Raw genomic sequence first — 16,761 nt, 5'->3', positions numbered from 1 at the left:
CACTGGTGGGGTCAGATTTTCATACATTTTAATCAAAGGTAACTTCTAGAAAATACTTTTCTCCTGCCTGAACTGTCAGAAGGTTAATTAGTATAGGCCTCGGCCAGCTATCAGCATGTGCTCAACCTTGAATAGGTGTGAAATGCCTCCCAGGACCAAAGCAAAAAAGGCTGACCTGAATGGATGTTGATGACTCCTCTGAGATCACCAGAAAATCGAGTGGAGCAGTGGGTATCCTTTTTGGGCTCGGTAGTGTCAAATCCTGCTTGACGGGTCTGTTTAGTCATGCGACACTTGAAAGGGAGAGAACAGGATCCCAAAACAATTCTTGTGGGTCCACTGTCTGGTTGCTGAAGGACCTTCCTATTGCTCTACCAGAATTCTGTCTCCAAGTTTGTCGTAGGTACAAGTGCCTGCCTCAAACTGGATTTTATTGTTAGATGCGGGTGGACACTAGGATTACCATAGTGTGTGTGTACACACGTACATCTCCCCCCCCCCGACCCCCAAGCTTAGCATGGCCAGACTTTTTCTTGAAAATGTATGGACAAGCCATTAGGGCTTGTTTGCAATAAGGCAAAAGTGGGTAGAGGTATTCCTGGAAATATATGTTGTTAGTTATGAAATATCCAGATATCACCCCCACCCACCAACTAGTGCATGGGATAAATATGGCACATGCAGACATCCACTTCAGAACACTTTCTGGGCCTATGGAAAATTAGGAGACAACTGGACCTGCTGTCTTCGACCTGTGGAGGAGGAGCCCTTTAGGACTGGACCGACTCCGACTTGTACCCAGGACAAAGGATTGGACTCCCAATGGTCAGTTGGCAGACCTATGTGGCTTCAGAGAGACCAGCTACACGTGGCCTTTTACTGTAAGTACCCAGCTGACCAGAGACAACCAGACCTGGACTGGACTCAGATGATGGCCTCTGCCTGACACCCCGTAAGTATCTTAAGTCCCTACCCCGCGGTCCTATGGGGTTTTAGAAGTGAACTCCGGTGGTGGATTGGGACTTTAGAAACCAAGTCAGAAGGCAAAATCTTTGACCAGGACACAGCTGGTTGATGTATCCGACCCGAGCTTTATCACAGTCTGCCTAAAATTGTGCCTTTATTCCACTGTAGCACAAGCATTCACTATCATTGATGCCATTTCTACTTAAAACTTTAAGATTTCATATCTCTGGTTAGCCTTATTGGATTTCTAGCATGTTGGTGTCATTTTATTTATTAAATTTACTCTATTTTTCTAATTCAGTAATGGATTTTTAATGTTTAGCATTTTGACTTATTACTGTTTTGTTACTGCATAAATACTTTACAAATTGCTTCTAGTTTAGAATGTTTACCCTGACAAGGGTTATGGTTATTCCTTAAGGTGGATAGTCACCCAACCACAATAATAATCCAATTTCTGACACTATCCTTTACATGTATGGTCACTACAAACATGGTTTTTCACTGACAATGACGACTCAGATAGTCTTAGGTCATCGAGGCCTGTAGTTCCATGGACTCTCCATTTACACGTTTAGAATTATTGGAGATAAACCTCCGAGACATGCTCGAACATGTAGTAGTGCACTTCCCTATCTCACTGAACCAATTATCTGCTTCCATTGAGCATTCCAACATACTGGTGCCTGACCAGATGAAAATTATTCAACGTTATGGTTTGCATGTTTGGAGGATAGTCACCCCCCCCAAAGGACGCATCCTATAGTTTCAAATCAACAAATTTCCTTCTAACAGAGTTAAGTGTTCATTGTTTGAAACGCTTAACGGCATTCGTAGTTACATGTTCGATTCTTAATTCTAAAGCAGACGACGTGCATTACAGCCATAGCATAAATGAATTTGATAATCATACCCAGGACGCAAAATGTTTATTTTCTTTACGCATTAATAAAAAAGTAACAATACGCGTTACTCCTTTGCACTTTGAATTTTAAACAATCAGATTGGCTTAATTTTTTTGGTATTTTCTTTTTTTAATTGGCCTTTAATTGCTGCAGAACACAGAATGATTCCACTCTAGAAGGACCATCCGTAAAGTTGCCATAGAATCTCAGCCTCTTGGACGTACATATGAAACACAACAAACCTGAACATACGAGAGACACCTCTTCAGATATTTATTAAATGTTTTACAGGGCACTAGACTACACCCACAAACCTAGACATCGGTGTGCCAGCAACTGATTATTAAAAAGTAGCTGAAACAAGTACAGTGGATCCGTACATATCGTTCTTGAAGTTGATACAGAGCAGGAACTGACCATCCTTTTCTTCAAAAATCACTGGGTTGGGACCTTTAAAGCAGAAGAGTACCGACCGTGCAGACAAGTGCTTCAAGTTCGCCAGTTGATGGGAAGTATGGAGAGGCTAGATGGGGACAATCACAAACATGCAGATTTATAAGTTTTTAGTTGCTCCCAAAACTGCTGGAAGAACCAACTGCAGTTAAATTAACACGATTCCTAGGAATCTCTTGTCTTAGACTCTTCACATGGTCATCTTCGAATGCAGTGAAGTTCGATCCGGTCTCTCTTGCAACTGCAGGCAAACGGCGTCTGCACCAGACATGTTGAACAAGTCTTTGGGTGGCATCCATCACATTTTTGCCCTCTCCCGCTGAAGTCTAGAATTATACGCTCGGGAGACTGTGTTCCAGGCATCCATGTACCTGTCCATGCACATGGCTACGCATTTCTAGAGGGAAAAATCATATAAGAGATGTTGGCAAAGTAGTCCAAATAAGCGGCCTAGGAGGCATAATAAATTATCTATATCAAACTTTAATGTTATTACACTGCCAGAAGTATTGCTTTTAATGTATTAATATGCAGTTATTGGAAAATGCAATGCATTACAGGTTCAATTATATAGATGGGTATTTTGCTCATGTTACTTAAATTCACAGTGGACAAATCAGATGATGCCTAATAAGTAGATAAAATATATGACTCCATTTCTATATTCAATTTCCTGCTAAGCTAATATCAGCAGATTAATATCCCCACCTCAAGACGGAGTTATTCTTTTGAATAATCGCTTTTGTAAACATCTTTCCCATAGCTCTCAAAACATATATATATTTTTTTACTGATCACTCTTTCACAAGAAAATTTTCACTGCACTTCTTATGATAATAGAGAAACTTAATAAACATTGCATTGGTTGCTGTTTACTGAGTCAGTTTTCAATATTAATAGAGTAGGGAGACAAGCTAAATGGTACAAGTCAGACCAATGGTAAATAAAAATTGACTCTATAAATCGGCACCCAAGTGAAAATCCAGTATTAGGTTATAAAGCACCTTCATATTCTAACGTTTTAGTTAAAGTGTTGCTCATTTTCATATGTTTTGGCTTTTGATAGTCGGTCTGGCAGACACGGTGTCAGCACTTCTCAGTTGTTGCCGTACAATCTATTGAAACTGAAAATTAGAGCAGATGAAGCGCTGCATACTGTGGGAAAACAGCATAGGAAACTTTATTTACAACCAGTAATGCAAGTACGTGCATCACATAAGACTGAACTATATATAATCAAAATAGAGCTGAGTCTGGGCCTGTAGGTGGAGAGCCAAATTATGTCTTCAGGTCTGAAATAACCTAGGCCCCCTACTTTAAATCTACAATTGGGGGCAAGACCAGGTCGGGCAAGATGGCGGACTTCCCTCCTTGAGTTCTCGCTCCTCAGATGAGACTCCATCCCCATCTTGCTGCTGACAGCATCTAACACCCTCCTGGGAGGCTAGCGTAGGTTTCCTAGGGGCCCCAGGACGAGACTGTGCCTCCTCTTTCCACCGGGGCCGGCGTGGGAGCAATGACCGGCTTTGGGCATGTGCACAGTGCGGAGACGGTGGCAAAGACTTGCAGATGTGAGGGCCTCAGCCTGTGCCGCTTCTCCAGAACTCTGGTATGTGCGGGCCCCAGAGGGGCCGCTGGAATCGGGTGCAGAGCCGTGAGCCACCCCCCTAAGCACCACCCAGTGGCTGAGCAGCCCTGGGGACCGCGAGACGGATGCGGTCTGACAAATCTACTGATCATAGCCTTTCCGCAGAGGAGAGGTCTCGGCTTGGGGCATCTCCTTAGGGTTGGTTTTATCTGTTCACCCCAACAGGAGGGAGTTGGTGGGGCAAGTGACCGTTAGTCCGGTGGCCCACATCGCTTACATGACGGAGCCTGAGGTGAGCGGTTTCTACCCTCCCTCACCTCTAGGGCCACTTATAGCTCCCCTGACGCTACACAAGACTGCCACTCGCGCCCTGGCTGGTGAGGGGGTGTCCGACTGCTCGTGCTGCCAGGGTTTGGGACAGACCCCTGTGCCAGTGGGACAGCGACCACCAAACCCCCCCCCCCCCCTTTTTCCCCCTGCCCATTTATTTGATTGCTCTGGCACACAGGCTGCTTCTCCCCTTACACGGACATTACCTCTGTCGGTAGGCCGATCAGTGGCCTTTCTTCTCCTTCCTTGATACCTTCCGGACTGCCCTTCAGCCTTCATCATGCAGGCGGGTTGGGGGAGAAGGGGGGGGCACTCAGACACAAACAAATATATATATATATATATATATATATATACATTCAATAAATAAAACAACATCCTTTTTGCTATCCAAGCTTCACGGTCAGCTTTGGAGACCAGAATTGAGGAGGTTGGAGTGGATGTTGCGCTCTTATGCCAGGACCTTCGCAATGTTGCGGAACGAGTGGCTGGCACAGAGAGGCACATTTGGGACCTGGTGTATACATTGAAGACTGAAGTGACCCGCCTGACTATGACGTCCAGTAGCCTGGAGATATGGGCCGAGGATGCAGAGACCCAGGCCCAGTGTAACAAGCTTTGTTTCGTGGCCTTCCAGGATGGGTCAGCACCTGAGAGTTTCCTAGAGAACTATATCCTGTTGTGGGTCCCCGGGGGGCACTTGTCCTCATGCTTTGTGGTGGAACAGGCCCACAGATCGCTGGCGGCGGGCCCCCTCCCACGTTGGATGCTTGGAAAAATGTTCAACTACAAGGATAGAGATGTGGTTCTCTGTTTTGCTCGCGAGCTGGCCACCACTAACTTTCAATCTACTCGAATCCTGGTTTTACCAGATTACACGGGCCTCATGCAGTGTCAAAGCAAATCCTTTGAAGCTGGCAAGCAAAAGCTACGGGTAAAGAACCTGCGATATATGCTCCTCTTCCCAGCCCGCCTCCACATGATTCATGCATCCAAGTCCTTCTTTTCTGACACACTTGAAGCAGCCGCGGAATGGGTAACTGAGAACCAGGAGGAGACCCAGATGATGAAGCATGTCACTTCGGTGAGTGATGGGGATCCGTCCTACTACTAAGTATACCCAGACAACTGTTCTGGTCATCGGACATTTTGTACTGTGTATCTCGGTAAACCTTACTATTTTACAGACCCTTGGATATTATTGTTGTTTAGATTATTTCTAGGGGAATATATCCATGCTCGGTCTCTAAAAGTTCCCTTAGACCCTTTTGTCCTGTGTGTGTATTCTTTTTTTAACTGAGAACCAGCCCATGCGCAGCAACTCGCCGCCTGCCAGGGGAGCAACTTCTTGAGATGACTTGACGGTGGGGTCCACCGCCACAGAAGACAAAGGGGCTCCTGCAAACATCGAATGCAGGCTTTTGTGTCACGTATTTCTTCCACCACAGACGCCCCCAATTAGTCACCGGACGCAGACAGACCCTTCCTCCTGACGGACTTAATGGCCTCGATTTACGCCTCACAGGGTTGGGTGACTGAGCCAGATTCTGAGGTGGCTACCATGCCTGCCCATTGGATCCCACTGCATCTTTGTACCAACATCACTGTATCCACTGTGACAGCCCCACCCACGAATAAGGCTTAACCCTCCATCTAGTAATTTCCAAAGCGGACTCCACCCAGTTGGATTCGATCTTCCCCTGCGACTGATCTGACCATCACTTTCCATATCAATTGAAGCAGTTAAACTACTCTCTGTCCAACCCAAGAGAACAGAAATCTGGAAGAGGAACCTAAAAAACTTCAATCCTGCCTCACTCGCAACCGCTAGTCCTATCTTCACGCCCCCACCGGATGGATTAAATGATGTACATGATCTGACCAATCACTACTTCCACAGGGGTGTGGAATTTTTAAAATAATCTACTTGGCCAAGGGACAAAATGCTACTAAGATCGACATGTCCTGAAAAATCCACTTGTCCCACCAACTCCCGACATAATTATAAGAGCTGACAGAGAAACATTCACTATATTTTTATTTTGTTTTACACGTTGTTGCATTTCTACAGCACTGCGTGCTCCTATCAAGGGCCTGAAGGGGCCTCTGGAGTTTCTGAAAAGTTACCACCTCGTTAGCTTTGCATGACTGGTAGATTTATTACGTTGATTTATAGCATGTCAACAGGTTCTTTAAAGCCTGAAATTTGTAGACAGTGGGTTTAAAATATCTGTCTTGGATGTTGCAAGGGGGTTTTGAAAGTGCTCCAGTTTTGTTGTGGCAAGCTTGCAGTTGTATTTAGGCATGACGTGATACAGAATGGTGCATTTTTGGTTGCAGGGTATTTGATCATGCTGATCATACGTCATGTCACAAGCTTGAAACCAAAATTTGCACAACAACGGAGGACACCTTGCAGTGGTCTAAGCTCAGCACGAAATGAACAGCATGGTAATTTGTAACATTTATAAGGTGCAAATTAAGTTACAGGTAAGTAATGTTTTTCAATTCTTTTGTTGGACCTTTGCTGGGAAAGGATCCTGTGTTTGGGAGGTGCCAATTCTTTACCGCAGTCTGAAATTCTGGGTGTTTTTGAAGTATCCGTATTCTTGACTGGGAGATTTTCCAGAGTGTCACTCGCAGGGCCAGTCTGTACCAAAGACACATTCTTTAGCAGTAGGTGTGACGTTTGAGTTGAAGGAAGATCGGTCCTGTGTAATGGATGGTCTCGTGTGCGATGCGGAGAGCCATGAATGAGCTGTTACTTGCAGCCAGTGTCATTCGTGAAGAATGTGAGTGATAGGATTATGCATTCATGGGTGTTGACATTGTCTGATGCCTGCATTCGTAATAAGCTCAAAATTGGGGAGGAAAAATAGCATTGGCCACCAGTAAATAAACTCTTGGCATTATGTAGGTGTGACTGACCCAAAGCGATGGTGGCCATCTCCCTTTGAGGAAACCCCAGATGTAGAAAGATGTGGCATTGAGTTCACATTGAGTAAAACATGCCTTAGTCACTTAGTTTACCTAAGCAGTGGGTCGAGGCCATAGTTCCCATCATGTTTCTCACTTCACTTGATAGCTCTGGTTCATGCCACTGTGTCCAGATGGTGAAGAGGTGATACTTTGTCCAAGTCTGTTTTACGTGCGAGAATCTCAGTCTTTGACAATATGAACGTGATTGAGATTGAGATGCTGAAGATGTATAATAGCGTGTTAGCACACTTTGAACATCTAAAGCATAAACTTAAATAAAAAACATTTTACTTCTGTCTTTTTATTGATGTTTTCCTTAATAAACCTAAACAAAATGAGTTCCACTACTGCAAACATTGGGCATAGGTATAATAACTCCTGCAGGGATGAGAATACCCTGTGTTTACAGTAAAAGACTCGCAGACTGTCACTAATGCATCCTTGGAAATGACAGGGGGCAGTGTTGTTCAATTATTGTAGTGCCCAATATATCACGATCATTAGTTACCAAGAGGTGCGCTGCATAAATTGTCTTAATTTACATGGAAGAGTGCCCTGCTCATATAGGGGCATGTGTAAAGACGCCATATTCGCGTGACATAACCACAGCCATAGTAAACAGAATACAATGTTTCCGCATCAACATGGAAGATGCAAGGCCACAGTTGGGACTAAATATGACCCAGTCTAGACCTCTCCAGCTGCAAGGTACATCCAAGCTGATGGGCTCCTGTGACTTTTGAATCCATCGATCACTGTCACTGGAGTGCGCCTTTCAGCAAAGGGAAAATAGTTGCCCAGCACTAACTAACAATGTGGTTATGTGTGATAAATTCATACCCTTGCTGTAAATTACCTTTTGACCCTCGCCCCCATGGTAATTGATCCCGGCTCGTAGCATGCAGCATCACAGTTTCCGTACATTTCTTAGTAAATGGTGCGGTTTTCTGCAGATAATTAATGGGTTTATTCAGGGTCCGACTCACCTCGACGTCTGCCACTGACAATTCCAGAAAGACGAGCGCCTGCGTGAGGCCGCTACGGACACTGCAGGATGGGGGATATCGAGCCACTCTACAACCGTCGGCAGAGAGACCACACGGATATCCCGTCCCACGACGCTTGGACCAGGCAGCAGAGAAAGAGTTTCCTGCCTCGCCCCACTCTTTGCATGTTCGACAGCTTGGTTCAGAGAGTGGGTGGCCTGCACCAGTGTTTAACCCGCGCTTTCCCACAAAAGAAACAGTGATGTTTTGCTGGGCTGAAGAATCCCAGCCAATCACTGGCTAGAGCCCAGTCATGGGCTTTTAGCCAGACGCCTCCAAAGTTCTTAGGCTTTCTGTCAGCATGTCTAATTGCCGCAAGTACCCGAGAGTGCACGCAGCTCGTATATTTTTAGTGATTTAATGTCTACTTGTCTGTCTGACAAAGTAGATATTAAATCTTATTGGCCAACATAAAAATCAACATGTTTTGGGCGTCGGGCGACATGATTCCCCCACCCCTGACTTCCACTCTATGAACATGGTACTTGACAACTTAGCTCCCCTACAACTGAAAAGAGTCACCACAAAAGACTCAAACCCCCGGTATGATGGTAGGCTAAATGAAGACACAAGATCTCTAAGAGGAATTGAAAGACAATGGAGTGCGCCACCATCCTCTGCCCACCTCAAATAACTAAGCATGAGAAACTCCTATTACAGAAAAATTAGACGATCTGTGAGCAATTAGACCAAGCCAAGAGTCGTCCCAAAAGATTATTAGAAATAATCAAATCTCAATCTAAGGGTGTCTCCCACACTCCCCAAGTTAATTCGGAAACACTCCCCAATTGCGAGGAATTTGCTTCCTTTTTCACAACGAAGACAGAAAACATAAAGACAGGCCTACTTAACGATCTATTATCCCATACCGACCCACACATGACCTCTTCACTGACCACACTAGCGACCACGCTTAGCTGTTCTGCAAAGCTCGACCTCAAGAACAACGCCTCCTGGACCACCGTCAACTTCTAAGGCGAAGAAACTATCCTAAAAACGCTCATGGCCCTGAATACCTCCTATCACTTCACAAACCCTCTCCGAGCAACCCACTTAAAATACTACATTTCAATGTTAGTGCCCCTATGGACTAGGGTTATAAATACCTCTCTTCTGCAAGGAACCATCCCAGACATCCTCAAAGCTGGTCAGGTATCCCCAATTTAAGAAACCATCGACGGACTCGTCAGACCTGAACAACTATCGTCCAATATCCAACATTCCTACCCTGGCCAAACTACTAGAAAAATGTGTTCACATGCAGCTTAGCAACCACATAGACCACTTCAACCTGCTCGATCAATTCCAATCAGGTTTTCGATAAGGACACAGTACGGAATCAGACATGACCCACATAATAGATGACACATTACAAATACTGGATAAAAACAAAGCCTGTTTACTAATCCTGCTCGACTTATCCTAAGCCTTCGACACAGTCAAATAATACAACTTACTAGACCTCGTGAAACATAGAATGGGACTGTCTGGAACGGTCCTAAACTGGTTCACTTACTTCCTCCAAAACAGAGCACAAAGATTCAAGATCAATCAATCAATCTTTATCCAAGCCCACCCCAGTCACTTTGGGAGTACCCCTGGGATCTTCCCGCTCACCGACACTATTCAATATGTTTATGGAACCACTCACCGAGCTTCTCAACTCCTCAAACATCCAATATCACATGTACGCAGACAACACACAACTCCACTTTAAGGTCCATACAATTGAGGACATCAAGTCCCTTAATTCAACGCTCCAAAAACACAGACCTAGCTTGCAAAAAACCACTTAAAACTAAACAGCCTCGTGCGATGGGGGGGTGGGTTCATGGGGTTATGGTCATTATGTTAATAATTCATTTGTATTGCTCTTCATTTTTCCTATTTTGCTCATGAAAACCATCAAAGTCAGAATGATGTACGTTTCTTATGCAGAAGTTTCTGGGGCACAGAGCTCTGATCTATGTGTGTTATTTGACAAAATTTGTTCCAAAAAAAAAAGAGAAAAAAAACACCCTCAAAACAGAATTCCTCTTAATCTCTCCCCCCCAGTCAAACAACCATCATCCGCGAGTGGATGAAGCACCTAACGGCACTCGACGGTCAACCTCTCATTATTTATTCTGCCAAATTGCTAGGAATAACTCTGGATAATAAGCTAAATATGCAGAATCACAACAGCGCTGCAACTAAGGGAGCAAATTTTCAGATGAACATCCTGAGAAGACTGAAACCTTTCATACCCGCAAATGACTTTAAACAGGCAGTTCAGACTCTAGTAATCCCCAGAGTTGACTATGGGAGTGTCGCCCTCTGAGGCCTTCCTAGATCAACGACGGCCCCTCTAAGAGCCTCAATCAATGCAGCTGCTAGACTCATCACAGGCTACAAAAGAAACGGTCACATCTCCCCTGACCTTCGTGCCCTCAACTGGCTACCTTTTGAGGCCAGAATCCATTTGAAAATCGCCTGTATGACACACAAGGCATTGCATCACATAACCCGAGATACCTAGCGGAGAAATTAGTACTATTGGGTGGTAACAGAACTACTAGGAGTTGCGATAATCTTCTACTGAAACCACAACGATTTTCCAAGAAGAAAACATACAACTGTACCTTCTCAGGAATGGCTCCCAGGATTTGGAACGCCTTGCCCCCAGAAACGAGACTGAACCCCTCCGTGGCATTCTTCAAAAAAAGTGAAATCGATTCTCTTATCCAAATTCACCTGAACTATTTTATACAATCTTGTAGATATGTGTTAGCCTGTCATAGTTACCACTACTGTATCACAGAATTCATAGTATTTTTGTATATGTCTATCACCTATATTTGCCCTGTAAAGCGTTCTGATACCCACAAGGGTCTTGATCGCGCTATACAAAACCTTAAAGATAAGATTAATCAGTATTTCCGGGGGGGGGGGGGGGGGGGGGGGGGTCGACATGGTTTGTATCGCTTCAAAGGTTTTTCTTTTTTTTTTTAAAGGACCGGACGTCTACACCAGAGGCTGTTGCCCAATTCCTAGGTAGCTCACAGTGCCTCATCGAACCTCTGACCCTCCTGGGGTAGCAGCTGATTTTGGCAACCTCGAACATGACACTCTGATCGTCAAGGGTATTGTGGAAACCAATCTTACCCCTTTCGTTGTCTACTTATGCATGCCATTGGGAAAACACGAGAAAGATAGGAGTACGGTTTTCAATACATTTATTGAAAATAATGATTTTGCATAGATTGCTTTATCTGCCTAATAATCGCAGCTAATTCTAAGTAACCAGCATTACGAACATGGTGAAAAGAATAAGCAATGTGGCAGAGAGGGGGTAAGGTACTGAGTACAGCATGCTGGTCACCTTTTCACTCCACAGCAGGCACAGACTCAGTCATGATATACAACAACCAATCCCATACACAATTATAGACATCCTACAATAGCTAATAAAAAATGTCCCACAGTCCAGAAATGACAAGATTTTTTTAACACAGCCATGACTGTAGCCAAGCGCGACATAGCGGCGGCATGGAAATTTCCCGATCCACCAGACCTGGGGAAATGGTGCAGGGGAATGGACTGGTGTGCGAGCCAAGAAAAAGCTTTGTACATGGCACGAGGATGCCCTAAGGAATATCTTAGGGTGTGGGGTAAATGGCTGGGCACTGTGGAGGATACGGAGTGATTTGCTAAACCAGTTTACCGATGTGTACCTCATGGGGTGTAGAAATGTGGGATGCTTTGTTCTCAAAGATGTAACAGATCTATTGTCCTCTGTGTTTTTGCTGATTTGCTTATATGTTCTGAAACCAATAAATTTGATTATAAAAAAAAAAATGTCCGACAGAGGAGCAGTACATTTTCTAATAACTTTTTTTTTATTTTCAAATGGTAAAAATCTATATCTTTTCTTCTTATTTTAAATATAGATCACATAAATTACATTCACTTCCCTCACCATTCCTACCCCTTATCTGGCTTCGTGTGAAGGAACACGGCAAACCACCAGTAGGTTGCCTGTGCACCAGAGGGCGGGAGAAACAAGCCATTCAAAAAGGCCAGTTAACACTAACCGTCTCTCCATTCTCCGTTTCCCGAGGGGAGGACCCATAGAGAAGGCAAACAGAAGACCCTGGAAGGATCACTACTGTGAAGAAGCCCTAACGGAACCCCAAAAACGGACAACGGACACTCTCTGAAAGACTGTTAAGCAATAAATCTCCATTCCCAGTATACCCCCCCGAGTCCCATGTCGTACTTGGTGCGTGCCAGGGTTATTGCCAATTATGCTGTTCTGCCCGTTATGTGTACTTGTATGTATTATTTTTGGCCTTCAAAATCTAATAAAAAAATATTTTATCAAAAACAAATGTACAATTAAATGTGAGTCACATATATTTCAATGAGATTGTTTCCGTCGTGCGGAAGTGACAAGCACCACAGAAGAGCAGCCTCTGTGCAATTGAAAGTCCACTACGAAGTACTCCAAAAGAAAGGAATAGGGAGCGAATATATTTTAGCTGGGGCATGGCAATTTGGGTAGAATAGGGATTCTTTAAAGACTACCGTGAAAATAACAGGTGTGTATGTGAGTAGACAAACAATTGAAACCTTAAGGATTGTATGATGGTCCTGACTATTTTAAAAAGAAATTCCTTAGGCCTCTTCGGTCTCATAGTGTCCAATTTTAAACAAGTCTGCTGGGGGGGGTGGGGGTATGAGGGGGAAGAAGTTGTATTTAAAGCCCAACCAAACGGCGGAACGCCTTGGTTCCTCATTTAAAGACAAGTCCATCCCTGTCTGCTTGTAGAAAAAAACCTCAAAACTTGGCTTTTCAACTTCTAGTTCCCTAGCTGGTTGCATCATCTTTATCCTTCCGTGTTTGGCTAGTACCAAGACGCCTTCAGGCAATCGAGCACTTTATAAAACTTATTTTCATTTCATGTACTGATGACTACATTCAAACTAGCATTTGCAATGATATCGGTCTCGCATTTGTGAAAGTTAGAGCAATTGGCATTGTAAATGTTAATGTTTTTTACTTATATTTTGCAGTGGAGTGACAGCGATGAAGAAGCTGACTTTGGTGAATTAAGTTTGCGTTTTAGGATTAACCGTCCTGTGCTTTATGTAAATTAATCCCCCCCTCCTCTATTAACGAGTATTGTGCAGAAGATTCATAAAAGCAAATATAGAAATACAGAAACAAAACTGCAAGAGTGAAGTCACCCACTCGCTGGTTAGGAAGAACAGGGGCTGCAGAAGGACATTAGAGGGCTTGAACTGGAGGGCGAATGAGAAAACACTGACGCAGATGCTGACAGAAAGCTTACTCAACGCACAGTGCACACCGGAGTGTTATAAGGATGACAATCTAATAAAAATAACTTTTTTTTAAAAAGAAAAAAGGATGCCGATGACCACGAGGTAACACACTAGAAACTGAAGGAGGGCGGAGTATGTTGTGAAATCATGTATTGGACGGTTTGGGATGAACCCCAGAATAAAGGCGATGGTAATCGTGGCATCTCTCAGGAAGGTACGTGGGGTCCCTGAAATAATATGTGACTGAGAGGGATGGAAGATATGTGTCTTGTTGAAAAGATGTAGTTCTTTGTCTTAACCCTTAGGAAATGAACATTTTAAAAAAGGCGCCGGGTATGGATGTTCTATTCCCAATAATTATGCCTTTAAATTAAAGCCCCTTTCGATGTAGCAGCTGGAGCGGTTTGCATGTGGGAAAGAGGCACTCAGCCAGGAGATATACTGTTTCGGACATCTGTGCTGCAGTATTTAGTGCCAGAGCATGGAGCTGTGCTAGGATGGGGTGGAAAATGTACCTCGTCTCCTCCCAGACTCACCTCCACTATTTTCTCGCACTGGGTGACTTTATCAGCACCGGCCCGCCCAGGACGAACACCACCAGAGGCTTCATGACAGAGCTTAGGACACAGCAGAGACTGGAAGGAATGCAGGACAGCGAGCCGAGGACACTGTAGAACATGCAGAGAGGCTGGTGATGGATGGCATGGGACACCCGGCCTTCGAGGAGCCAAGAAACCAAAGGAGGAATAGAAACCTGCAGTGTGGAAGGCTATAAACGTAGAAGAAAGACTGCCTTGGGTACACTGCTTCGAGTCTGCCTGATGCAACTCTGATGCAAATATGTTATCTTTCCACCACTTGTTACTATGTGTCACCACATAATTTTTCAAAAAACAGTAGGTTGAAATTAAGTCATAAAATAAACCACCCTTTAAAAATCAGGCACTGGAAGATGGCAGCCACCTTTCAAATGTCTATTAAAGAACATTCCACAGCCACGTTCGAATCAGCCATTTTGGAAATAGGCAATTTCTAAGCCATTCCCACAGATCAACATCTTACAAGTGGATACTGGCATTTCGTCATAGCAAAGAGAGCAAGAATTTAAATTTAGCAATAAAGGAGGGTTTGTTATCAATATTAGAAAACACATCTGAGAGTTACAACTTCCAGGTGTTTTTAATGTGAGTGATGGCTTTAAAAAGCTCTTACAGTGGAACTAGATTTTACATCTATAGTCAAATTGTAACTGGAAAGTTAAGAAGGTAGTTTAACTGCTAAAGCCTCCGACTTTGGAGCTGGAGAACCAGGTTCGAGTCTGGTGGGAGGCTCAAACAACTTATGTTTCTGGCAAATCACTTAATCTCTCCCTGCCTAAAAATGAATGTGTCCCTCTGTAATGCAACTGGAGCTCATGTAAAGTGCTCGGATACCTTTGGGCCGAGTTTGCGCTATATAACTGCAAAAAAAAAACAAGCATTGGTATAGCCAATAGGTCTCGCATTTGGGAACTTCAACAGAAATACTTTATCTGCAGTCCAGGACACCTGTATTTTTACTGCGTGTAGGGAAATTAAATGCTTTGTCCAAAATCACACCCTATTGAGCAACATTTAAGAATGGAACTGACTAAATGCAGTCCTTTCACCCAGTAACGGTACGGACAACAAGATGGCGCCGCGGCCCGCCTCGTATAGAAAGACCAACCCCGGAGCGGACCACCATGTGGTGCTCCAGTAGTAAACTAATACGGATACAAGACCATCTACTGCATTTTAGTTTAAGATGCCTAGTCTAAAATAACAAAACCTTTCCAAAGTCCTGAAGGGAAGGGATGTCTGGCGCGCCCCGGATCCTCTTTCCCCCTACACGCAAGTACTGTTCATGGGGTTAAAGCGCTCTGCACAGTTGGGGTGGCGGGTAGTTGGAAATCCGTCCAGCAGAGAGGCAGGGTGAGATTTGAGTTTGGTATTGTTGCAAATTGCATTTTTCGTTTTTTTAGAGTTGTTTTGTTTTTACGGGCTGGTATCAGGTACATTGGGGTGGCACGCAGGGAACCCATCACTTCACAAGCACGGGTCCAATGTCACGGAACAGCCCTAGAGTCCTCGGTGCAGAGCTCCCCAGCCCCACGCAATCAAGTATAGATGGCAATGGTAAACCCGGCCCACCTCTTACCCTCATATCCTGGAATGTCAATGGCCTGGGGGATAAAATTAAGCAGGGGCTCGTGCTGACTCACTTAAAAATAACACGCCTCATCTGTAGTCCTCCTGCAGGAAACCCACTTAGTAGGAACCTCTACCAAGGAGCTGGACCGTTGGGGCTTCAAAATGGTCATACACTCAGAGTTCACCACGGGATCCAGAGGAGTGGGAATACTAGTGCGAAAAAGTTGCCCACTGATAGTACAAGACACTCAGAGGGACGAGGAGGGACGCTTTGCCGCAATGTCCTGTCAGTGGGAGGGACGAACCTACAATTTAGTCACAGTATACATACCACCTGCACTTCATGTCATGACCCTCGCTGCCCTGGTGAGTTCTTGCTTACCCTGCCTTCTGGGGAACTCGTTATAGGGGGGGGGACTTTAATGCAGTCCTTGACGCCACTCAAGACAAGATGCCGGCGCGAGAGCAGAGGAAGCCCCCTACACATTTACGGGATTTTGAGGAGGCGATGGGCCCGATAAACGGCTGGCGCACACTCCACCCAGAGGGGCGACAATACACGTACCATTCAGGGGTCCATAACAGTCTGTCCAGGATAGATTACATCCTCTCTCCCCCGACCAACCTAGTAGCTATCCTGGAGATCATGCATCTCCCCAGAGGAATATCAGATCACTCCCCCTTACTAGTGACAGATGCATCACAACACGTGGGACGTAAACGTATTTATCCGATTCACCCAGGGTACCTCAAAGTCCTAACTATTAAGAAACAGCTGCGCAAAACCACAGAACAATACTTGCGCGAGAATACACACTCCGTTGACTCCCCTAGTACTCTTATGGGAGGCGTATAAGACGGTCCTGCGATGGCAAGCAATATCTATAATAACAGCGCACAAACGTGACAAGGCCCGCCAAATGTTGGAACTTGAGATAAAGGTAAGCCAGGCTGAAGAGGAACACACCAAAACACAGACCACTGAAACTACACACAGG

At 44.6% G+C, this 16,761-nt stretch overlaps 1 protein-coding gene across 1 annotated transcript in view; it reads right to left on the bottom strand.

The window, feature by feature from the left end:
- Window positions 1-1,878: 1,878 nt before the first annotated feature.
- The window catches only part of TIMM13 (translocase of inner mitochondrial membrane 13), a 30,146-nt gene continuing 15,263 nt past the window's right edge, over window positions 1,879-16,761 (bottom strand). The window contains exon 3 of the mRNA XM_085637934.1: window positions 1,879-2,721. Coding sequence (XP_085494060.1) covers window positions 2,623-2,721 — 99 coding nt within the window. The 3' untranslated portion in view covers window positions 1,879-2,622. The remainder of the gene's footprint in view (window positions 2,722-16,761) is intronic.

Source organism: Triturus cristatus, chromosome 12 (assembly GCF_964204655.1).
Source record: "Triturus cristatus chromosome 12, aTriCri1.1, whole genome shotgun sequence".
In the NCBI taxonomy this organism is placed as follows: Eukaryota; Metazoa; Chordata; class Amphibia; order Caudata; family Salamandridae; genus Triturus; species Triturus cristatus.
Note: the sequence above shows the minus strand (reverse complement) of the source record. Positions and strands in the feature narration are given on the sequence as shown.